The sequence below is a fragment of the Sceloporus undulatus genome, chromosome 3 (assembly GCF_019175285.1).
Source record: "Sceloporus undulatus isolate JIND9_A2432 ecotype Alabama chromosome 3, SceUnd_v1.1, whole genome shotgun sequence".
In the NCBI taxonomy this organism is placed as follows: Eukaryota; Metazoa; Chordata; class Lepidosauria; order Squamata; family Phrynosomatidae; genus Sceloporus; species Sceloporus undulatus.
The window spans coordinates 234,957,870-234,983,324 of NC_056524.1; the positions used below are offsets into that span (position 1 = coordinate 234,957,870).

General features: G+C 43.4%; 1 protein-coding gene across 4 annotated transcripts in view; it reads right to left on the reverse strand.

Moving 5' to 3' along the window:
• Positions 1-25,455, reverse strand: part of TRIP12 (thyroid hormone receptor interactor 12) — a 140,520-nt gene that overhangs the window by 66,545 nt on the left and 48,520 nt on the right. For all 4 annotated transcript variants that reach the window (XM_042457475.1, XM_042457473.1, XM_042457471.1 and 1 more), the window contains exons 5-9: positions 21,892-21,997; positions 14,823-14,959; positions 12,713-12,796; positions 7,117-7,212; positions 5,714-5,862 (exon numbers count right to left, since the gene is read on the reverse strand). In XM_042457475.1, the coding sequence (XP_042313409.1) occupies positions 5,714-5,862; positions 7,117-7,212; positions 12,713-12,796; positions 14,823-14,959; positions 21,892-21,997 (572 nt within the window). The remainder of the gene's footprint in view (positions 1-5,713; positions 5,863-7,116; positions 7,213-12,712; positions 12,797-14,822; positions 14,960-21,891; positions 21,998-25,455) is intronic.

The following is a 25,455-nucleotide window of genomic DNA, read 5'->3' on the forward strand; positions in this document are numbered from 1 at the left end:
GGTTCCGAATAGCACTGGAACAGTCTCTCGGAACGGCTCGAACCCAAAGTTCTGACCAAATAGAAGGCCAAAGTCCTCTGAACGTCCAAGGTGTACAAGTGGCGTTCAATATCGGTGGTCGGGTTCAAGCCCTGGTCGGTAAAACAATGTCCTGACACATGTGAAAGGATGACGACAACCTTATCCTTATGGAATCTAAGGAAAGGCTGATCCCTCCGCAAGGCACAGAGTTTGCCGGCACGGCGAGCAGAGGTGATGGCCACAAGGAAGGCTGTCTTCCAGGTTAGCAGCCTCTAGTCCCTGTGGCCATGGTTTCGAAAGGCTTGGATTGCAAGCAAGACAGCCCAGCATCCAGATTCCAAGCAGGTGTCAGTACCGAGACTGGAGGATGGAGGTTGTTGCAACCTTTGAGGAAACTCTTCACCAAAGGATCCCTGAAAAAAAAAAAAGGTTTGCCATCAAACTGGTAATGAGAACAGATGGCAGAAAGATAACACTTGATGGAGGTGAGGCACAGCCCCAAATCCAGAAGCGTCATCAGGAAATCCAACACCACCGATGTCGACACCTGGGATGGAGAGAGGTCTCTTGCCAAAAGAAAATCAGCAAATCTCTTCCATTTGGAAGCGTAGGATTTTTTGATGGCTGGCTTCTGGGCAGCCAAGATCACAGAGGGAGGTAGTGAGTTCAGGGACGGAGCCTCCACGCCACCATGGGTAGATTCTCAATGTCCGGTTGTCAAACCCGGCCGTCCGGGAGAGTCAGAAGGTCTGGACGGAACTCGAGCCAGAGAAAGACCTCCCAGGAGAGGTGGAGCAGGGAGGGGAACCACAGTTGTCTCAGTCACCAAGGGGTGATCAGGATGCTATCCGAGTGGTCTGTTGTCATCTTGGACACCACCCTGGTGATCAGTGGGAATGGAGGGAAAGCATAGGGCATGTCTCCTGAGCAAGTAAAGACGAACGCGTCTCCAAGGGAGTTGTCGTCGGGTGTTTGAAAGCAGAACAGGGGACAGTGGCTGTTGAGAGTGGTCGCAAAGAGAATGACCTGTGGAGTTCCCCACCGATTGAGAGGTTGTCAACCGTTTCAGGATGGAGCATCCACTCATGGCACGCAGTAGAAGACCTGCTGAGCTGGTCAGCCAAGTCGTTCTCTTTTCCTGGCAAGTGGATTGTTTGAAGCAGAATGCTTCGTAGAGTGCACCATTCCCAGATGCGGAGCATGATGTCGAGCAAGGTCTGTGACCTGGTGCCCCCTTGTTTGTTGAGGTAGTACATAACTGAGGTGTTGTCTGTCAGAAGAAGTACTACCTTGTTGGACGAATTTGTCTTGAAAACTCTCAGTGCCTTTTCTACAGCAAGCATCTCGAGAGAACTGATGGGGAGAGCTTGTTCATCCAGAGACCACTTGACTTTGATGAAGAGGCCTGATGTGTGGGCACCCCAACCTTCCATGTGGTCAGGGTGGGCTGAGGCTGAGGAGGCAAAAAAGGCACGCTGATGCAAACGTTCTGGGAGTCAAACCACCAGTGGAGCGAGCGGGAAACTGGTCTCAGGACTGTGATCCACTTGGAAAGGGGTCCGTCACTGGATTGAAGGCCAACAGGAACCGTGACTGGAGGGGCCGAAAGTGCAGCCTTGCCCACGGAGTCACGAACGTTGTGGAGGCCATGTGTCCCAGGGCTATTTGGACATCACTGGCCCTTCCTCGTCTGTGGGAGAGACAAGTCCTGACCGTAGTGCAAAGAGCCTGAAATGGTCCTGAGGGAGACAGACAACGCAGTCTTCGGAATTGAGGATGGTGCTAATGAATCTGATCTGTTTGACTAGGGTGAGATGTGACTTCTCCAAGTTCACCCGGAGTCTAAGGGACAAGAGGAGCAACAAGGCGAAGCTGACGTCTCTCCGTAACTCTCCTTGGAGGGGGCTGCAAGGAACCAGTCGTCCAAGTACAGGAAGACTCTGGAACCTTGCTGGTGAAGGTAAGCCACCACTGTAGCAATACCCTTGGTGAAGACTCTTGAAGTTATGGAGAGGCCGAAGGAAAGGATATTGTATTGGTACATGTCGGAACCAATGGCAAAGGACAGGAACCTCTGGCGACTCTCCCAAATCCTCACATGGAAGTATGCATCCTTCAGGTCAATCGTCGCGAACCACAGGCCCTGCTGTTATAAGGGCAAAATATTGGTAAGAGTTACCATGCAGAATCGACGATAGGCCAAATAGGAGTTCAGGAGTGGAAACAACAGCTCCAGTTGGAGGGAGCTCTTTGAACCAGAGGCCATAACCCCTACATACAATGTCAATGACCCAAGAGCTGGAAGCCACAGTGGCCCAGGTGTCAGAGAAGAGCCTCAAAATGTCACGGAAGGAGTTGCTGGAGGAGACGACAGAGCACGCAACAACCCTTCAGGATCTCTTCTTGCCCTATTTGGTATCCTGTCTGCTGTAATTCTTCCAGTACCGAGCAGTGGGCTGGTGGTGGCCAGAAGAAGAAGAGGACTGGGATGGGTAGCGCTGCCTCTGGTGCTCTTGTTGCTGGTATTGGCGGTCTTGTTGAAAAGGCCACTGGCCCTGGCCATACCACTGTCACTGACCTCCAAAACACTTCCGAAAAGAGGATTGAGAAGGCGTGGACATACCGTGTTTCTTGGCAGCCGCCTTCATATGGTACTTGAAGCTGAGGCGCTCATCCGTCTCACGATTGAACAGGCCTGTGTCGTCGAATGGCACGTCCTCAATGGTGGCCTTTGCGTTCAGGTTCAGATCCAAGGAACGAAGCCAAACGTGTCTTCTCAAAGCAATGGCAGCCACCATAGACTTGGCTGAGCAATCAGTGGAGTGTCGGGCTGAAGTTATTAGCCAGCTCCCAATAGAGTGACCCTCGTCTCTGATCTCCGTCAGGATGGCCTGAATGTCATCTGGGACATCCGGAAAGACAGGGCAGATCCTTTCCATCAAACACTGTATGTATGCTCCCATACAGGCATTGTAATTTGCCACTCTGAGTCCAAAAACAGAAGAGGCATAGGCTTTCTTCGCCAGGCCATCAATTTTTTTAGCCTCCCGGTTAGTGGGTGACGTGGAAGTCTTCGGCGTGAAGGACTGCTAAGACCCTTCGACAATAGCAGAGTTCTGCTTGGGATGGGCAAACAACCAAGAAGATTGGGTGGAGAAATCCTATATAAGGATTCAATCTTCCTGGTCATGGGCGCCACAGACGCCAGTGCGTCCCAAGAACGTTTGGCTATCCTTTCCAATGAAGGCAGTAGTGGGATGGAAGCTGGCGCCGGAACCTTGCCGTGGACCCGCCTTTCAATAGGGTCGGCAGCGTCATCCTCCATGTGAGTGATCTGCAGGTCTAACGTGTTAGCCATCTTAACGATGTGCTCCACAAAGGTACAGATGTTATCGGTGGAAGACGAAGCACCTGGTTGAAAAAGCTCCTGAGGGGAATGCTGGGCGGCCTCATCCAAGGAGCCCGAGTCAGCGTGTGACGCACAAGAGCCTTCATGCAGGAACACATCATGGTCCGATTCCAAGACATCCTCATCCATCACCGCTTAAGAAGACAAGGGTAACACCTGGGTAGCAGCGGCCACAATGGAAAGAGATCTCGGTACCGAGATAGCAGAGGGTACCGAAGCCGTTGGTGGTAAAGTGGATCTTGTCACTGGTAGAACAGTGGATTTCTGGTCCAAGCAACGACAGACGGTATCGTGCCTAACAGAGACATAATACTTGTCCGTCTCGCTGTCGTAGAAGTAGTCGGAATCTTCCTGTTGAAGGAAATGAGGAGGCTAGTTAATCTCTGCCTGGTGGAATTGAACTCGAGGAACCAGTGTGGGAGACCGACGACTTTGGGAACAGCCTCCATGGGGTGACATGGCTGGCAGAATGGCAGCACCAACCCCTTTGTCTCAGATTCGGTGGAAGGCCAACATAGCAGGCAGGGAGGAAACCGAAGCCAAAACCGGTGTTCGACGGGCCTGGAGAAATTCATGTTCGACCCTTACCGACGAGTTCCGTCTGGGTACCGAAGAGCCCAAACGAGCGCCATCAGGAGTCTTGGTGCATGACTTCTTGGAGAAGAGCCATGAGGAGAACCTTCTCCTGAATCCAAAGGCCTCTTTTTCAAGGAGAATTTAGAGCTCTATTCCCTTAGGGAGCTCGAATACTTATCATGGGTCGAATCCTTCCTGGAGCTCGAGTTCTTGTGTTTAGTCTTGTCCTTTTTGGAGGACTTAGACATGGACTTCATCTGGAATGCTCCTTCAGACCCAACATCCCTTTCAGGGACAGAAACGGCTCAGTGGAGGAGCTCTAGGCCACAGAAACATCCCTTCCAGGGACAGAAACGACGGTGGCACTTGGCTCAGTGGAGGAGCTTTGGGCCACAGAAACATCCCTTCCAGGGACAGAAATGGCGGTGGCACTTGGCCCAGTGAAGGAGCTCTGGGCCACAGAAACAGAAGTCGTAGGTATCTTCTCCGAAAAAGCAGGTGCAGAAGCGGAGCGGGAGGCTGACAGAGGCAAGAGAGCCTATTGGTACAAGGCAGCCTTAAGGTGCGAGTCGTCATTCTTTCTGGCCTGGGGAGTCAAAGACTCGCAGAGGGCACAAGTCTTGGTGTTGTGACCCTCACCGAGGCGGAGAAGGCATGAAGAGTGGGGATCCTGTCCAGGGATCTTACCACCACACACATCGCACTTTTTGAACGGAGCCGGAGACATCGTAAGCCGTATCAAATCCAAATTGAAGTCGAAGAACGTATATATTGATCAACAATACATGGGGGGGGGGGGGGGTTGGGTTTCCAGATCAAGAATGGTCAAAAAAGCCGAGGTCAAGATTTTCAGAAAATAACAAGCGGATTCCATATATATACTGTTGTATATTGTTGTAAACCGCCCTGATGTTTCGAAGGGCGGTATATAAATAAATCTTTTATTATTTATTATTTATAGCGAAGTTCCTACACAGCTAACGCGGCGGAAAGAAGGAACTGGGGAAAGAGTGGGAAGACAGGGGACTTATAAGGGATGGGTGGGGCTACCGCCAAAACGTTGGAAAGTTAACTTTGTCCAGTGATTCCAGAAGTTTCCAAGCAGCACTGCACAGGCGCAGTACAACCCATTTGTATGATTCGCAGAGACCACAAAGAAGAAATATATATATAAGTTGAGGGCAGGTTTTGGGGCTGACATAATGGATTTTGATGTGACCCGTCAATTAGTTGAGGGTAAAACTGAGGGCTATGTAACAAAGGATCTAAAGGATGAAGAAAAGGAAGACAATGCCATAAAAATCTTACAAAATCCCAGCAGTCATAACTGTCTGTGGTCATACTGAAGGCTGGCTGGATGAAAGAGAATGGAGGGGAGGGGAAGAGTGCTACCAGAATAGACTGCACTGTTGCCTTTCATCAGGGGATGGTTCCTTTTTATAAATAAGAGTTAAAGTACAGATTTAAATTGACCTGTGGATAAGTCAACTCAGGTTTTTTGGGTCAATTATTTGACTAAAATTCCTGGACTTATATACAATATACTTATGAGTATATACAATATTTTTCTTTGTGCTCAGCACATTTATGAAACCTTGCTCCAACACATTTATAGATGCAATGCAACTAGTGAATCATTTAATTCTTCATGACAACATAGTGGACAGGGCAGGCTGCTCAAACAAGTACATGAATATTGACCCTCACCAGAGCTGGCACAACACTCTTTACTGGAAATCCTCCCAAGGTTTCTTCATTTCCCATAACCAACAGCTGACACATTTCTATCACAGACTGTAATTGTTGACTTTCATCAGTAGCCTGGAGACCCTGTAGAAGTTGCTGAGCTTTAGAACCTGTAAAAACAGGGCATTTTAAAAGCTTAGGTCTTTTACATTCTGTAACATGAATGTCTGATCAGAAGCTAATCAAGACAAATAGTATGTTTTCATTAGTGCCCATCATAAAGCTGAACACAGAGGACCAAGAACCCTGTATTTATATATGCATTTCTATCACTCTGTAAACATTACAGGGCACTTGTCAAATACACCAGCAGTATTTGACAATACTTCACTAAAAAGATGCACTACAATATAAAACAGGAATTGCAGACTGATTCCATCTTAATACAGAAGATGGAAACAAACACCACCAGGCTGGAAGATCTGGTGCATTTCATTAATCACATTACTCTTTAAAATTAGACTGCAAATGTGAGTAACCACAATCTAGTGTGCAACGTCTTTTCACTCCTGATCACATGATCCAATGCTAATATTCTACATTTCAGACCTTCTGGTGATTAAGTAGTGCCAAGTGGCAGATGCATCCCTGGAGGATAATAGCCTGTATCAAGTATAGTTTCCTACTACAGAATTGTGTAACTGTGCCTTTTCATTATACTATATTACTGTGTCACGATACTGAAAACTGATTAAGATTAAGCAGTCAGAATTGTTCTCCACAAGTTTTGATAAGAACCAGGATGATATCTTAATACTGCAAAACAGAAATATTCTTTTTTTATCAAGGTGAACAACTGTGCTTCTGAGCTGCACAAGAACAGTAGATTACTGGTAAATATTTAAAAAAACATGATATAAATTGGAATGTGCATAAGTCACGTGTTGGTGCCTGTTGAAATCACATGTCACTTGCTAAAAAGAGCCATCAACTAAAGTTCTGAGGACAAGATATACAGACAAGGTTTGCTAATTCTTCAGGTTTTACTACATTTTCAGAAACGTTTTAAAAATGTGTATGACTGCTCAAATGGAATAACAATCACTGCAAGAATATTATTTGATGTTCAGTGTCACCTACTATTAGAAAGAAATAGTTTTCTTTAAAGAATAAAAGACTTGTTATATATCCTGTTCGGAACATAGTAATAAATTAAATCAAGTAATCATGAGCAAGACTGTAAACCTGAAGGCTACGTTTGACCAAGTCATTTGTCAGGTTGCTGGAACAAGATGTGATTACTGGCAAAAGAAGTGATTTCTCTATGAATTTAATATTTAAAAGCAACCCTAAAAAATGGTGGTTTCACGAGAGTGGGAGTCTGAATTACTGAGATTCTAAAGCATGCAACTTAGTTTACTTACTAGCTCCACTTCCAATTGTCCGATGGAATAGCTGCGACATTCGAGGACCAAGAGGACCAAACAGATGTGGAGGAAGTCCCCTAGCTTCCAGCAGAGCTAGAGAAAACAAGTTAATATATCTGTGTGAAATTCACACTCAACATTAAAACCTATAATTCAGATAATAGGCACTTTCAGTTTCAGAACACACATTATTCAGTGATTAAATCTTATGTTACACAATTTCACCACAACAAATTCTCATTCAGATTTAAGTGTAGGATTCATTTCATTTTTGCAGAACTTAGGCTTACAACAAATTTTATTAGTCTCAGAACTTAACCCTTTTTATTATCTGGGCTGTAGATAGGTGCTGATCATAGAATCATAGAATCATAGAGTTGGAAGAGACCACTAGGGCCATCCAGTCCAACCCCCTGCCATGCAGGAAATCCAAATCAAAGCATCCCTGACAGATGGCCATCCAGCCTCTGCTTAAAGATCTCCAAGGAAGGAGACTCTATCACCCTCCGAGGGAGTGCATTCCACTGTCGAACAGCCCTCACTGTCAGGAAGTTCCTCCTAATGTTCAGATGGAATCTCTTCTCCTGTAGCTTGCATCCATTGTTCCGGGTCCTGTTCTCTGGAGCAGCAGAAAACAAGCTTGCTCCCTCTTCAATATGACATCCCTTCAAATATTTAAACAGGGCGATCATATCACCACTTAACCTTCTTTTCTCCAGGCTAAACATCCCCAGCTCCCTAAGTCGTTCCTCATAGGGCATGGTTTCCAGACCCTTCACCATTTTTGTCGCCCTCCTTTGGACACGCTCCAGTTTCTCAATGTCCTTTCTGAATTGTGGCGCCCAGAACTGGACACAATATTCTAGGTGGGACCTGACCAAAGCAGAATACAGTGCCACTATTACTTCTCTTGATCTAGACACTATACTTCTATTGATGCAGCCTAAAATAGCATTGGCCTTTTTAGCTGCCGCATCACACTGTTCACTCATGTTCAACTTGTGGTCTACTTGGACTCCTAGATCCCTTTCACACGTAGTTTCATTCAGCCAGGTGTCACTCATCCTATATCTGTGCATTTTATTTTTCCGCCCTAAGTGCAATACCTTACATTTCTCCGTGTTGAATTTCATTTTGTTAGCTTTGGCCCAGCTTTCTAGTCTATTCAGGTCATTTTGAATCTTGATCCTGTCCTCTGGGGTATTAGCTATTCCCCCTAATTTGGTATCATCTGCAAATTTGATAAGTATGCTCCCAATCTGTCATCCAGGTCATTGATAAAGATGTTGAATAGCACTGGGCCCAGGACAGAGCCCTGTGGGACCCCACTGGTCACTTCTTTCCAGGATGAAAAAGGAGCCATTGTTGAGCAGCCTTTGGGTTCGGCCGGTCAACCAATTACAGATCCATTTAACAGTTCCTTTGTCTAGCCCACATTTTACAAGCTTGTTTGCAAGAATGTCATGGGGAACTTTGTCAAAGGCCTTACTGAAATCAAGATATACTATATCCACAGCATTTCCTTCATCTACCAAGCTGGTAATTTTATCAAAGAAAGAGATTAGGTTTGTCTGGCATGACTTGTTTCTCTGAAACCCATGTTGACTTTTTGTGATTATGGCATTGCCTTCTAGATGTTCACAGACTCTCTGTTTAATGATCTGCTCCAGAATCTTTCCTAGTACTGATGTCAGACTAACTGGACGATAATTGTTGGGATCCTCTTTTTTCCCCTTTTTGAAGATGGGGACAACGTTTGCCCTCCGCCAGTCTGCTGGGATTTCTCCTGTTTTCCAGGAGTTTTCAAAGATTATTGCCAATGGCTCCGATATTACATTTGCCAGTTCTTTTAATACCCTTGGATGGAGTTCATCTGGTCCCGGAGACTTAAATTCATTTAGATTAATAAGGTATTCCTCTACTATCTCTTTACTTATTCTGAGCTGAAATTCCTCTATTCTGTCCTCTGTTCCATTATCCTCAGGTTGAGCACCCTTTGCCTTTTCTGAGAAGACTCAGGCAAAGAAGGTGTTGAGTAATTCTGCCTTTTCTCTGTCTTCTGTTAGCATTTTGCCATCTTCTCCACGCAGTGGCCCTACCGTTTCCTTCTTCTTCCTTTTGCTGCGGACATATCCAAAAAAGCCCTTTTTATTGTTCTTAACCTCTCTAGCAAGCCTGAGTTCATTCTGCGCTTTAGCTTTTCTGACTTTACCCCTGCACATGCCTGCTATTTCTTTGAATTCCTTTTTTGTGATTTCCCCCTTTTTCCATTTCTTATACATGTTCCGTTTCAATCTTAGCTCGGTTGAAAGTTCCTTAGTCATCCATCCTGGTTTCTTGAGACACCTCCCGTTTTTCTTTCTCACTGGAACTGTTTGAAATTGTGCCTTCAGTATCTCCCATTTGAGAAAGTCCCATCCGTCCTGAACTCCTTTATCTTTTAGTATTTCTGACCATGGATTTGCCCTCAATACTTCTCTAAGTTTACTGAAATCCACTCTCCTAAAGTCTAGGATGCGTGTCTGACTATGCCTGGCTTCTCCTTTCCACTGTATTACAAACTCCAGGAGAACATGGTCACTTCCACCTAATGATCCCACCACTTGCACCCCATTAACCAAGTCATCCTTGTTGGTTAGGATCAGATCTAAAATAGCTGACCCCCTTGTTGCCTCTTCCACCTTTTGGACCATGAAATTGTCTTCCAGGCAAGTGAGGAATTTCCTAGGCCTTGAGGATTTTGCTGAGTTTGACTTCCAACAAATATCAGGATAGTTGAAGTCGCCCATCACTACTACATCTCTCTTTTCTGACTGTGTGGTCATCTGTTCTAGAAAGATATCATCCAATTCCTCAGTCTGACTTGGGGGTCTGTAGTAGACTCCCACCGTAACATCCTTGTTGTTTCCCTCCCCTTTAATTTTTACCCAGATGCTCTCCACCTGGCTTCCATGATTGATGTCCTGGATCTCTTCACTGGTGTAAATATCTCTGACATATAGTGCTATTCCTCCTCCTTTCTTGTTTGGCCTATTTCTCTTAAAAAGGTTATACCCCTCTATTTCCACATTCCAATCATGAGACTCATCCCACCAGGTTTCAGTGATGCCTATTATATCATATTTGCTTTGTTGTACTAGGAGTTCGAGTTCATCTTGCTTATTTCCCATGCTCTGTGCATTAGTGTAGAGACATCGCAGACCATGGTTCCCTTTTACTTGCTGCCTGTGCAAGTTTTTTTGCCTCCAACTGTTGGGTCCTTGCACTTTTTTTCTTGTTTCCTCTATGTCAGTTTGACTATTTTCGCCATCCCTTTCGCCTTCCTTAATATTGTCTCCCTTCCCCTCGGAACTCAGTTTAAAGCCCTCCTGATCAAGTTCTTGAGACTGTTGGCAAAAACATTTCTTCCAACTGGCGTGAGATGCAACCCGTCTGTTGCAAGAAGTCCCTCCTCGTGGAACCGCAACCCATGATCGAAGAATCCAAATCCTTCTCGGCGGCACCATCTGCGAAGCCAGTTGTTCACATCCGCTATTTTCCTCTCCCTTCTTGGACCATGCCCTTGAACTGGCAGAAGAGACGAGATGACAACCTGTACATCCATTCCTTTCAGCTTCCTACCAAGCGCCTCGTAATCCCTTTTGATGTTCTGAAGGCTGTGTCTTGCAGTATCATTAGTTCCCACGTGGACCAAAAGGAAGGGGTATTGGTCAGTAGGCTTGACCAGTCTTGTCAGCCTCTCTGTCACATCACGGATCTTTGCACCTGGAAGACAACACACCTCTTGAGACATCTTGTCAGGCCTACATATCACTGCTTCTGTACCCCTCAGCAAGGAGTCCCCCACTACGACCACACGCCTCCTCCGAGGCTTAGCAGCGACTGTTCCCTCGGGTGGGACTCTCAGGCTCCCCTGCTCTGTCCCTGAAGTTTGATCATGCTGCTCTTCTTCATCCTCCTTGATAAGGGAAAGAGCTTCGAATCGATTCTCTAGCTGCAAGCTCCCAGAACAATCCCTTCTTGGCTTACTTCTCTTTGTGACATTCCTCCAGCTGTCTGCCTCCTGTGTATGGCAAGTGTCCTCTTCCACCCTAGGAGCTTCCTCTGAATGGTACTCATCCAAGATCGTTAGTTCTATTGTGTCCAGGAAATCCTCTTGTTCCCTAATATGCTGAAGTGTAGCTACTCTTGACTCCAGCTGCTGCACTTTCTCCTCCAAGAGTGCTACCAACTTGCACTTGGTGCATGTGAAGTTCTCGACTTCTGTAGGCAAGAAGAGAAACATCCCACAAGAGTTGCAGGTGACTACAGCAGATCCCTCGTTGTCCATACTGCAAAGTCTTTAGTAATGACTATAACAGTCAATCTACTGGGAATACTACTTTAAAAGAATGTCCTGGCTGCTATCTGATACTTAAAGGCAAGGTTCTATTTCAATATCTGATTCTAACCTGATGCCACTTGAGTAGAGTTGTTGAGTTAAAGAAAACTAAAACTAAAACTAAAAGCTCTGGAAGTTGGTATATAAAGCTAGTCTGCTAGCTCCGCCCCTTGTGACTCACAGATGTGACTCACAGAAGCTCCTCCCCTTCAGCAACGAGCACACGGTCTCAAGCACACGGTCTCAAAATGGCTGCCAAGCAGCTCCTCTCCTTCTCCTCTCTGTGGCCGGACTGCTCTGGAAGGCTCTAGAAGTTGGTATATAAAGCTAGTCTGCTAGCTCCGCCCCCTTGTGACTCACAGATGTGACTCACAGAAGCTCCTCCCCTTCAGCAATGAGCACACGGTCTCAAGCACACGGTCTCAAAATGGCTGCCAAGCAGCTCCTCTCCTTCTCCTCTCTCTGGCCGGACTGCTCTGATAGTAATGACATATAGGAGTTTCCGCTTCTAAATGCACTATTACTACACAAATCCCTGAAATGTATTTAATGGTTTACAATAAAAATACTGCCTATCCAAGCTAACTAACAATTATCTGGTTAAGCCAGATAAATTCCAGGAAATCCACTCTTTTTCACAACTGAAAATGGAAGTTTGGGCACCCGTAAATGGTATCCACTAAAATGAAAAAAAGTGTTGAATTCTCTCTATCTTTCTAAAGAAAACAGTAATTTAAAAATGTATGAACATCATGCTGCCACACGAGATGTCTATAAAGTGGTAAATACTTAAAGGAGAAAAGTATCAGGTATCCAGCAGATGAAAACACTAAACTATAAAAGAGTAAAGTTTTCTGAAAAGCTGTGCTTTCTAAGAGTACAGTAGGTGGATTTTACAAATACAAAAATAAAGTTGTTTAAATTACAATAAAATTTCCAGCCTATTTATTTTATTTTTATTTACTTTGAATAGATTGTTACTGAGGATGAAAACTGCTGATAAACCATCAGCAGCCAGAGTTAACTCAAGGTGGAGGGGAACAATATAAAAGTGCTGAAACATAATTTTAGTTGAGGAACACATTTTACTGAAAGTATTTGTTATTGTAGAAGAACTTTAAAAAGCTTAACAGAAAGATCTCAACATTTCAGAAGTCTAAAGGCTGTTAGATATTTGCAGTTGCAATGAACATAAGGAGCCTTAGCTTGTACCTTGCAATCTCCCCATCTCAGAATCGTCTGATTCACTTTCACCAGAGGTAGTCATACCCACTGCCCCAGCTACAGAACTAGAAGCTATAAGAGAAGAAAAATTAGTAGTAGTATATTAGTATGTCATACAGTATACATACTTGTTAAACACTGTTTAATATTCCTTCAGAAAAAGTCAAAATAAAGCCTTTAATGACTCCCGTAGGAAAAGGAATGAGCATACAAAAAACAACAACATCCCAACATCAAGTTTATTTATAGTCTTGACCTACACAGTATGGAAAGACTGCACTTGAACACAAGGTCAGTTTAAAGTTCCAGCAACACGTGTGATTCAAACATTCTGATTTTTGATCAATTAAACAACGTACTGAAACCATAGGTTCGGGGCATCAAATGACTAATTGTAGAAAACAAACAAACTAATAATCAGGGCTCTGTTTACTATGCTCTCTGTAACAAGCATGTTTGTCAGATCTCTATTAACTCCATTTGTAGGCTTTGAGTGTAATAGCAGCTTAGTAGCTGTCAAAAACACAGTGAGAAATAAAGCAAATACTTCCTGGATTCTTTGAACAGATAAGACATGAAACAGTCTTTAAATTTATCAAGATGCTTGCTACAAGAAATTATTGATTAAAATGAATCCTGTGCATGTTTACTCAGAAGTGATTACATGTCTAAGATAGTAGCCACAAACAACAAAGAAAACAGTAAAAAGATGCAACTCTCTTTAGTTTACAAAAAAGGTAAAGGCAAAGGTAGTCCCTTGACATGAATGTCTAGTCGTAACCGACTGTAGCAGGCGGTGCTCATCTCCATTACTAAGCCAAAGAGTCAGCGTTGTCTGAGGACTGCTCTGGTGGTCATGTGACCAGTATGACGGCTCCGAACCTTCCCACTGAGAAGTGGTACCTATCTATCAACTTGCATTTGCATGCTTTTGAACTGCTAGGTTGGCAGAAGCTGGGACTAGTGGCAGGAGCTCACCCCATCATGCAACACCTGGGCCTCGAACTGCCAACCCCCCAATCTTCCAATCATCAGAACTGGCATTTTAACCACTAAGCCACCACAACTCTTATTTATTTATGGTATTTATTTATTTATGGTATTTATACCCCGCCCTTCAGCCCTAAAGGGGTATTTACAAAACATCTTACTAAAGTACACTTGGTAATCGTATGATCAGGTACAACTTATGTTAAACTGGAGCCACTGAAGATGTAATGTCTTTGTAACCACATTACATTTACAAGGAAGACAGAACTTGTCTTGGGAGCTGTTCCTTGCCTCTCTTACATCCTTAAGTACACTTAAAGGAGCATCAATGCTCACTTTAAAACATAATGAATAATCATTAGGGCAGAAGTTCTCAAACCTATTTCCTACAGTTGTTTCAGATGTCATATCCTAGAATTCGTGACCACTAGTCATAGTGGTTGGGACTTCTGGGAACTGAAGCCCAAAACATCTGGAGGACTAAAGGTTGTAAACCACTGTATCAGAATTCCTGTTTTAATCAGAATCTGAAACAAATACTAAAATGTCTTCTACAGATTATATACTTTTAGAAGGAGAATCAAAATTTGTTATCAATTAGCTACCTTTAATGGTAAAGTAGTTAACATTAAAAAGGAAAAGAAGTACAATCCCATTCACACGGTCAGTGGATATTGTTCAGTTTGTTCACCTAAGTCAATACAGGCATATCCAACAAATGCTGAGTGGGCTTTTAAAAACTTTTTTCCTATTTTGAAAGAAATGTCATGCCACATCACCAGTTGCTTTGGAAAGCATTTTCAATTGAAAATGAGGTTTACCAGCAGACGCGGAGGAGAATTTGGCAAGTAATACAAATTCAACCTACACTTGTGCATTGGTATTGCTCTATTCTGAAAAGAAAACTGAACCATACAGCCAGATAACCTGGGATTTCCAAATAGTCTCAGTTATTCTCATTAATATGTCTAGGCATACCAAAAATAACCACATCTGCTCAAAGTTGCCTAGGACATCTTATTTCTATACTGTCTGTTGTAAACATGTTAGAAAGCTATACACAGAATTTCATTTTATACCTGTATTCAGTGTCATTACTTTTCCTTACCTGCAGCTCCCTGTGGAGCCTCATCTGCTCGTGCAGCTGAAGAATTAACTCCATCCTGGTTGTTATCAGGATCAGCCATTTTCTCCTGTCGGCGAGCTTCAGCTGCTCCTCTTTTGCCCAGGCCAGAGCCTCGCCGACTAGAAATTTAAGTATGATCAGAAATCTGTCATGTTTAACCTATATATTTAATCTACAAGTATTAGTACTCAAAATAAACCACATGGAGATGGAGTACAAGACAGGCATTTTAAGAATAAAAGATGCATGAATAACATTGCACACATGTTTAGCTGACTTCAAAAATGACTAAAGTTCAAGCATGACAGGACTGCCTAGAAAATATTTGTTCTTACTTCTATAATTTTTACAGCACTGTGCAAGCTCCATATTGATCGAAAAAGTCAATGAATCACAAAATGTCTTTACAAGGATAAATCCTAAATATACTGGAATTCTGAACATGATTTATAGTATTTCAGATTCAAATGTTTTCCTTTGTTCCAAACAGAATTTTATTTTTTAAAAAAAAAAAAGGGGGGGGGGTAGAAAAACAGTTGCATAGGAGAAACGTTTATCATAGTCCTCTACCAAAAATGTTATTGTTTTTTTAAAACCATATTTGGAAACTATGTGAATGGTGAGCAAACATGGGTGGACAGGTGGGTGTGTTTGAGAACAATCAAAACTACAAAAAAAAAAAGGGGGGGGGGAGAAGTGGGGAAGTGCACTGAAACACCTTTGGCTATGATATTCTCTTCCTCATACATCAATGGAATGAAATCACCACGTAGCATCTTTCAGAGATGTATCATGGGGGATAATATAGCTGTCAGGTTGTTTAGGGCAGTGTTTCACAGAGTATCTGATGGGGGGGACCCGTTTTTTCTCCCCTAATATGCCAGGAGCTTGTACCATATTTCTTTCCATTAGCTACAATTGCAGGTTGCTCACCTTAGCTGTGGTTCTTTGAATAATCATCCACGAACAGGGACGTAGCCGGGGGGGGGGGGGGGGGGGGGGGGTCCGGCCCCCCCCTTCCATTAGAAAAATGAATGGTGTGTGCTGCTGCGCCACCGCACTCAAGCCCCATTATAATGGTGGCACTTAGTCTGGACACCCCCCCCCTTCCTAAAATCCTAGCTACGTCCCTGCCACGAACCTGTACAAATGGGATCATCTACACTTTCTACAGCTAAGCTATCTTTCAGGCAGAAGCATCCCTGCTCTATCATACATTACTCTGGTATGAATCTGTCAAATAACCTCAGTTCTGGTCTGCCCCATATGTTCAAGCATTGGGAAAAGGCATGACAGGATCAAGAGGGGAGAAGAAAGGAATGTGTGAGTTCATAAATGACCATTCAAAGAACCACAGTCACAGGTAATCAACTTGTCCTGCTTCTTCGTGGTCTCTACAAATCACAAAAATGAGAAAGTAACAAGCTATGATCTGGATGGTGAGAAGAAATTATGCTGAAGCCAAGGAAAGAACTGCATGTCCAAACAATGTCTGATTCCCAGACTTCAGATCCCGACCGCATTACAAAATAAGTATAGAAGGTTGAGACCTGCAGACTTTCAGCAAAGAGATACCTCCTAGAAAGACAGAAAGCACTGCCATAGTTGGCATGCAATTGCTTCTGATTGCTGGAACTGGACACTTGGCTAATCGGTATGCTACACAGTTGGTGGAAGCCATCTATTTAGACTGGGACAACACAATGCAGCCATTCCTGCAATCACTCTAACAAATGAAAAGGGAAGAAGTTTTCCATAAAGCAAAAATCCACTGAACATAAGAACAAGAGCTTGCTGGACATTTGTGGGATGGAGAAATCTCTCAGTGTCTGAAGCAGGGCTCAGGAAGAACGTAGCAAGTTCTATTGAATGGGACAAGTGAAAAGTGGAAACCATCTTTAGCAAGAATTAAATATTAAGCAAAAGAGAAACAGGTTCACAGTGAAACTGCAAGAAAGCTTGGTAAGTGTGAAAGGTGAGCATCTCACTGGTCCAGCTCCCTGAGGTAACAGTAATCAGAAACGACATCTTATATAACTTGCAGGTCACATGGAACAGGAGGTTCATAGGGAGTCTTCATGCAATATGAGAGTACCACTGACAGCCTCCAAGATGGTATCAATGGTTAAACAAAAGGATGGAAATTCTGAAATCCCTTCAAGTATCTCTTCACAAGTAGATGATCAAACCAGGAAATATAGCCGTGGCTGGATGCAGCAGAAACTGATGCCACACAGACCTTCAGAGGAAGTAGCAATGACAACTGGAAGAAAAGTACATGGTGAATGTCATGAGATACGGTCAGGTGCTGTAGGAAGAAAAAAAACCTCTGCCATATCATGACACAGTATCCCTTGGTGGAAGTACTTCTGGAATCAAGCAAAACACCCTTCATTACTGCAGTGTTTCCTCAAACTTTGATCCTCCAGGTATTTTGGACTTCTACTCCCAGAAGCCCTAGCTAGTTTGGTGAATAATCAGGAATCCTGGGAGCTGAAGCATAAAACAGTGAGAGGAGCAAAGTTTGGGAACCACTGACCTACTGCAAGAGCACAGAGAAAGCTGAATCCACCATGTTGTGAGATTCAATATAAAACCACCTAATCAACCTTGTCCTCCCGCTAAGCGAGAAAATGTGGAACCCGTGGCAACCACATCACTCTTCCTCCAGCTAGACTGAAAGAGTAGAAAACTATGACTGGTAAGGCCACCATGGAGAAATCAATGTACAAATGACATGATCCATGATCTTGGCAATCACACAAGTCAGGAATGGAAATTGAGGAAACACATTATATGCACTTTCTGCTCCAATCTAAAAGAAACATGTCTACAAGAGCAATTGGTGTTAGCTCGAAAACTGTTTGCTGTGTTTTGTGGCAAACAGGTCTTCAAGTGGGAATCCCTAGCTATCAAACATAGTGTGGAAAATGTGCTTGTTGAGGCACCACGTGCAAAGCGACATCTCAGCTCTGCTGAGGGCATCTGTCTAGTTATTGTCTTGGTCCAGCAGGTGAACTTTCAGCAGTGAAATATAGCAGGCCAGAAACCAGTCTCACAGATGCAGGATAAGATAGGCTTGGGATAGGGACTGAGTGCCCCCATTTCTCTAGATAGAACACCATAGTTGTATTGTCAGACATCACCAGCACTGTTCAGTTCCTGAGGATGGTTTCAAATTCAAAAAAGTCTTTTGATACACCTGCTGGAGCTCATGGTGGTTATGTGAAACTCACATTTGAGGGGCAGACACTTGCCCTTGATGCAGTACAGGCTCATGCGAGCTTCCCATCCTAACAGAAAGATGTCCACAATCAGCAGCATCATACCTCTGGATGGCATAAACGGCATGTCTAAGAACAGACTGGACTTGCTGAACCTGTTCAAGAAGGCAGCTGCGAATCATGGGAAACTGAGGAGGTGGCTGATCTCCGGTTTTGATGAGGCCTCATGCAAAGCTTGGTCAAAAGAATGACAAAAGCAGTGAATGCCATCAAACTGAGAAGGACTTGAACCTCTTCAGCTTGCACCCTCCTTCTGTACCTCAGCATCCATCAATGGTAAATGAAATTCTTGGCTCTGCCCTCTGGAAGAAAAGTTCATAAATCCAAAACCATACTGATGTAACAGATAGCTGAACTTTTGATGATTCACCACCAAAGCCAAGGTCATCCAGAATAAGTAGGTTTGTGTGGATATGATGATAGAAATATTTCACCAGTTTGCTACCAGAAGTCAGTCATCTATGTAGAGAAATATTGTGATCCTCTATTGATGAATCAATAACTCTGCTATTGCAATGCCCGTCATAAAGAGTACTGGAGCTGTGGAGAATCAGATTGGTAGAATAGGGAACTGAAAACACCTGGATGAGAGAGGAAAATGTAGAAACTGATGATGGAATTGTCTTGACCCCAAGGTGAAAATATGCATTGCATAGATCTATTGTGGTAAACCAGCATCCTCTCCTCAACATGGGGAAAATCATAATCATCCATGAAAGCATGACCACCCAGAACGTCTTCAATTTGATCAAATGTTTTACTCAGAGAAGGTCTGAGAGGTAGACTTCATCCTTTTTGAGTACAGTGAAATATCTCGAGAAGAATATCATCAGTTTCTGAGACTTGATTGTTCTGATGTCTCCTTTCCAATACTTTTTCTCAGATTTGCAGTCACGTATGCCGATGAAGTGACTCACTGAAGCAATGTTTCAAATTTGATCACATACCTATAATGTATAACATACAATACCCCAGTCATATATTATCACACGCCAAGCATGCCAGCAGTGGTAAGGTCTGTCTTTGAATAGCGCTACAAAGGAGGGAAGACCAATGGACAGCTGGGTTGGGGGCAGCAGAGCTTGAGTAATACCACTTGTAAGAGAATTGTACCTGTCAGAAGAACAAGACTTTTTGGAAGTTTAATAGACCTGACATGATGGTTTTGAATGTTGAGGAAGTGGAGTGTGTGGAAGTGCTGCCTATAGGATAGAAGTGCTGCCTATAGGATGACTGTTTAGGCTTTGAACCAAGATGAAAATGAAGTTGGATAGCGTATCATAATGCAGGCCACAAATGACTGAGGAGCAAGATAGCACCTGCCATCGATGTCTTTCATCTGCTGAATGGCTAACCCATTAACCTCAGAGTGGAAAGCGGAGGCAATCTTCTTGCCTCTGAATACCACTACAAAGGAGGGAAAACTGATGGACATCTGGGTTGAGGCAGCCAAGCTTGAAGTGTTAGGGTCAGGTCATGTATACCTGAGTCAAGAGTGCTACCACTCAGCAAGGAGGCATGGGAAGGGTGCAATCTTGTCTCAGAAGTATTGATTTATACCCATGCAGCCCTGGTAGTTTGAGATGCTTAACGAGAGGGAAGTCTTGGAGTATGTGTTCCTAGTCCTTCTACCAAGCTCTTATGTTCCTTATCCACTGGCAATGAATGAGTTTGTGTGAAGGTTTGCTCTGCATCAACCTGACAATAATGGAGACTGGTTGTGTATGCTTAAAGTGGAGGGTGCAGTGGTCTTCTTCTACCCTATATAAATACATGAAGCCTGAGATGTTGATCATATAGCTGTTAATGACTTCAATGCCTCCCTGGCAACCTGCATGGGAGAAGAGGGCATCAGTATTGCTGCTGGTAGTGCCACTTGAGACTGAACCATCTTGAAATGCAGATCCAAAGTATGTTGTTCGAGTTGTTTGCATTCCAGCAGTAGTGCCTTCACCATCCACAGGATCTGGTCTACATAAGGTTTTGCTCTCCCACCTGAGCTTATGGAGAAGTTAAGAGCAGAACTATTATTATTATTATTAACCTTTATTTATAAAGTGCTGTAAATTTACACAGGATGAGCCTCCTCCTCCAGCAGCAGCAGCAGCAGCATCCTACGACAGAGTCAAGGAATCTGGATACAGCTTTGGGACTGGAGTAGAAAGATCCATTGCTGAAGTACATCATGGCCCATTGGATCTGAAGTAAGGTCCATCATAACTGTGGAGTCTCGTGATCAGTGGGCACGCCCATATTAAAGACATGTAGTTTGTATTTCACAGGGATTGGTTCTTTGCAGTGTTTGGTCTTACATTTTCCTAGCTGATAGATTCAATGCCTTTCCCAGGGAGCTTGGTATCAACACAGTTTAACTTCTGTACTGTTGTCCTCTGTACTGAAGATGGTACTTGTTGAAGAACCTTTCCTGAAGCAGAAGAGAATGACCAGGTCTCTTCAGCACCCTCCATCAATCTTCTACTTGAGCAAAGAAACAGTGAAGCCATAGGGCTTAGTTTGGACTGCAAGCTTGCAAGGCATTGATCCTGTCTTTTCACAATAATGCCTTGAACTCTGTTGCATAATTCTTCCTAGCCTGAGGGATGAAGAATTGAAAATGGCTACAATTCTCCACTCCATAATCCTCTTCCATGCAGATAAATTAGTGGCAGTGACCATCTGATTGGGGGATATTCTGACTGTAGCTGAGGCACTTTACGAAGAACCCCATTACTTCCTGAGTGAACAGGAAAAAAAGACTTCCACATCAAGCTGAGAAAAATTAACCAAAGGGAAAGGGGAGAAATAAAACCTAAAGAATGAAAGAGAAGAAAAATAACCTTGAAGATAACCTTGAAGAATGAGTTTGCAATGTTGCTGGTACTGCAGTGGTAAACAATTGAGAAAATTAAGTGGGAGGGACCAAGAGCATGTGTGATCGAGGGAGGGGCTCCCACCCAAATGACAGCTTAGAAGTTTCCAGAGATGTAGCTGTGCAGGTGCAGGATAACCCCTTTTGCAGAGGGATTGCAGAGACCACAAAGAAGAAAATCTTTCTTTCCTGGAAACTTTCTGCAGGCTGGCAGCCCATGGCTTATCAACCAGCAACAATCCAGGAATCACCATTTTGAGTAGCAATGATTTAACAGAGAAATAGCACTGTGACAAAAAGTGTAAAGAGGAGAAAAATCTTTCGCACAATTTTTCTAGTCATGTCTTTGCTTCTTCAAAAAACTTTTATTCTTCTCTAGTCTCTTAAGCTACTACAACTTTCCAAGCCCTCTCCTCAAAAAGCCCTCTAATTTTGGCAAAGAAGTTCTGTGCAGAACATTCAGCTGAGCTGTACTTTAAGTGCAATTATCTGTTGATTCTACCCCAATAATGGAGAACAATGGTTGCCTGAAGACTTCCCAGTTTATTAAAGCATTCTCAGAAGGATAGGGTGAAATGAGTCACATCAATATTAAATACATGAGCAAAAAAGGATGTTTTTCTCTTAGATTATTACACCAAGTTGTATCTGGACTGCACCATTGTTAGGACAAGAGCTAAACATTTTGAAAAATATACAGCTAAGTTTTCTGTAACTTGTCTTTGTCCAATATGATTTTTTTTTTGCCTATAATCAATGAGATCAGTTGTGCATTGTATTCAAACTATCCCAAAGCCACTAGTTCATCAATAAAAATGTGTATTCTAAGTTCATTAAAGTTCTTTAATGCAGAATAAGATTGTGAGTCATCTTAACATATCCAGTAGTTCAATAATACCTGGTACTAGCACAGGAGCCCGTGGTCTTTTGCCGTGTGCTCCGCCTCAAACTGGGGAGCTCAGCAGGTGGCGATTCACTGCGCTTTTTTGTTGATTTTCTCAAGCCTACATAGACAGAAGACAGTCAACATAAAGCCATATTTTGTGTGCAAACACTAAAAAGGTAGAGGCAGTGGGGGGATTGAACAATTAAATTGTTTGTGCGCAGCCATTCCATAATTTCTTTCCCTTCTTCTACCACAAGACAACAGCTTCTTGATTCAAAGCTGGATTTAAGAAAAACTGTGTCAGGAGAATAAACTGCAGTTACTCTGTACCAAACAGAACGTCTCCCATATTATATGCATTATTGTGGCAATTTGTATATTAGCATAACTGTGGCCTGGAATGCATGGGCCAAATGACATGGATGCCGGCCGCATTTGAGGTGTAGCGTTCAGACAACGCACATGTGGCCAGAAGCCACACCAACACTGTGCCATCCAGGAAGAACCAGGCCAAGAAGGAACAGGTAGTATCAGCTCCTGCTGGCCGCCCCACCCCCCCAAAAAAACCCAAAAACAAACAGCTTCATTTATATACCACTTCATACTGAACAAACAGTGTCTACGCGGTTTACAACTGGGTACTCATTTTAGCAACCTCGGAAGGATGCAAGACTGAGTCAAGCTTGAGCCCTTTCGCTGGTATTGAACTTGCAACCTTATGGTTTGTGAGTGTGTGGCTGCAGTACAGGCATTTAAACACTGCACCACCAGGGCTCCTGGCCCAATTCAGGACCGTGGCGGTGGCCTAGATTGGGGCTGGGTGTGCGCAGCTGCCATGGCCCCAACACAACTGGTGCCAATGTGACTGCATGTCATTCTTTTGGACCGGTCTGATTCAGGGCTATATTATGCTCTGAATCACTCTTAAAGTTGTCTTTCACCATGTCACACATTAATTTTAGCCAAAGCTAGTATTTATAATTTTAACCCACATTCTACATCAGAGCTTAATTTAGTTTAGATCAGTTCAGGAGGACTTCATGATTCCCCCCTCCCCACTACCAAAAAACAAAAAATATATACAACTACGATTGGGTGTTTGAGGAGTCCTGATTTTAGAATTAAAAATACATACACATGAATTATGGCTCCTACAGTTGAATCAAAGCAGAGATGCTTTAATTTACCAAGTCTTAGAACAGTGGAATTAAACTTTTTATTCTTTGGGACCCCCCCCCCCTTTACATCTACATGCAGATGTCACATATCCCCACTCAATGAAGGATATAAATAAAAATATTTTGTTTATTTAGTGTGTATTTTCATTTGCATATTCATATATAATCACATTTTAACATTTTATAAGGAAATAACATCATTCAAATTACAACAGTTTTATTTAAGTAAATTCAATATTTAACTCAACACATGTGTAAATTTTACACAAAACATTTGGGAAGAAAAGCAGCAGGAGGAATTAGAGCCTCCAAGTCCCCCTCCCCAAGCAACTCCTCCACCCCCTCTGGGGGCTCCATGCTACAACTTGAGAATCAATGGCTTAGAGGAGCACGATGGCCCCCTGCCAGTGGAGGCTAGACAACCTCTGACTTAAAAAAAAACAACAGAATATCCAACCCACAAGTTACACAGATCAATTTGTGATATTTCTGGGCACCCTGCACTGTTTTAGTTCCAGGAGAATTTTATCTACCCAGGTAGTGAACCACAAATGAGCTTCTAGTTTACTTCCTTGCTAATTAAAAGACCTATTTTGGTTCTATAAAAGCATCTGGGATCTAGCAAAATAGCCCCTACCTGCCCTGGAAGTCCTTGGAGGGCTGAAACTGACCCACAGGCTGCACTTTCCCCACCTCTGAATTGTACACTGTGGACAAAACTCTATACCAGTGATGGTGAACCTTTTAGAGACCAAGTACCCAAACTCAAAGATGTTCCCACACACGGTGTAACTCAGGGCTGAGGGGCAGGACTTCTGCCTTCTGGGGGTGGGACTTCCAGGGATGGGACTTGCCCAGAGACAGTTGAAGACCCAGGAGGGTGGGGGAAAGGAGGAGGAAAGGGCGTGCATCTGTTCCTCCTCTTCCCCTGCCCTCCCAGGCCTTCAACTGCCTCCCCAGTTAGCTGAAGGCCCAGGACGGCCAGGAAGTGGAAGAACAGATGCACGACTGTTCCTCCTCCTCCCTCTCCACCCTCCCAGGCCTTCAGCTGCCTCTTGGGAGACAGTTGAAGGCCTGGGAAGGCCAGGAAGAGGAAAAGGCACACACCCGTTTTTCCTCTTCTCCATCCTCTGTGTGCCCACAAAAATGGCTTCACGTGCCATCTCTGGCAGGTGTGCCATAGATTCACCACACAGCGCTATACATTTTGGAACATTTCCTGAATGCATAGCTCTTTCTGACAGATATAACACTCTTGGGAGCAGGATTTCTCTTAGACTTTCCATAGGATATGTCTATTTTTCAGGTGAATTAAAAAAAATATAGAATCATAGAATCACAGTGTTGGAAGAGGACTCACCAAGTCCCTGCTCAGTGCAGCATCTTCAGCTTAACCACCACCAGCATGTAGCTGTCCAGCCTCCTTATGAAGACATCCAAAGATGGAGACCCCCCAACACCTATCTGGACAATTAGTTCCACTGCTCAACCACCCATACTGTCAGGAAGTTTATATTATATTATATTTGTTTTATTATATTCAGTCAAAATCTACCCTCCTCCAAGTTCAATCCATTAGACCTGTTCCTACCCTCTGGGGCAGCAAAGAACAAACCTGCTCCCTTCTCTCTGTGACAGCCCTTGAGGTATTTAAAGAGCGCAATCATATAAAACTCACATTGGTTCTGTTAGTCAAGCTCTATGGGGAAGTTTAACATAATTTCATTAGCTATGCCTATCACCAAGAATATGATTAAGAGAACTGATGTGATTTTTATGAGTACATGACAATCCAAAGTCAATGGCCAACTTCAGAAATCACAATTTCAGTCCTATGAACCATGGTTTATTCGTCCTAAAATAAACTTTGAACTAGTTCATTTCCTTAACTTCTTGTTCATTCATTTTTGACACTTCTATGCTAGATTAAATCCTTATTTCATTACCTAGTAAAGTCTATGACAACCAAACAGATTTCACATAAATGTGTTTTCATGGGAAAAGTGATGAACTCTGAAACACGAGTCCAAGAGAACACAAGCAAACACACAGCTTGTTCTCAGGCTGAAAAACATAGTTTATTTAGCCAGGACTGCAATGTCTGAACTGGTCCAACAATTATTTCTGCCTCTCTGCTAAAATAAGCCACAATACTATCAAGGATCTCCATCTCCAGGGGACCTGAAAGGAACAAGGCACAATTGAAACAGAAGCTAGAAGTATTCTAAACTGAGAGAAAAGATGTAAGGCTGAGCAGCAAGGAAAGCCTAATTTTCAAAGACAGAAGGCAATTTCAAATCCATATGATCATTTAGAGTATAAAAATTTTCAGATGTGATTGGAAAATGTATCTATATCGAAAGGTTTTTCGTTTGTTTTACTGTGTTTATTAGAGTTA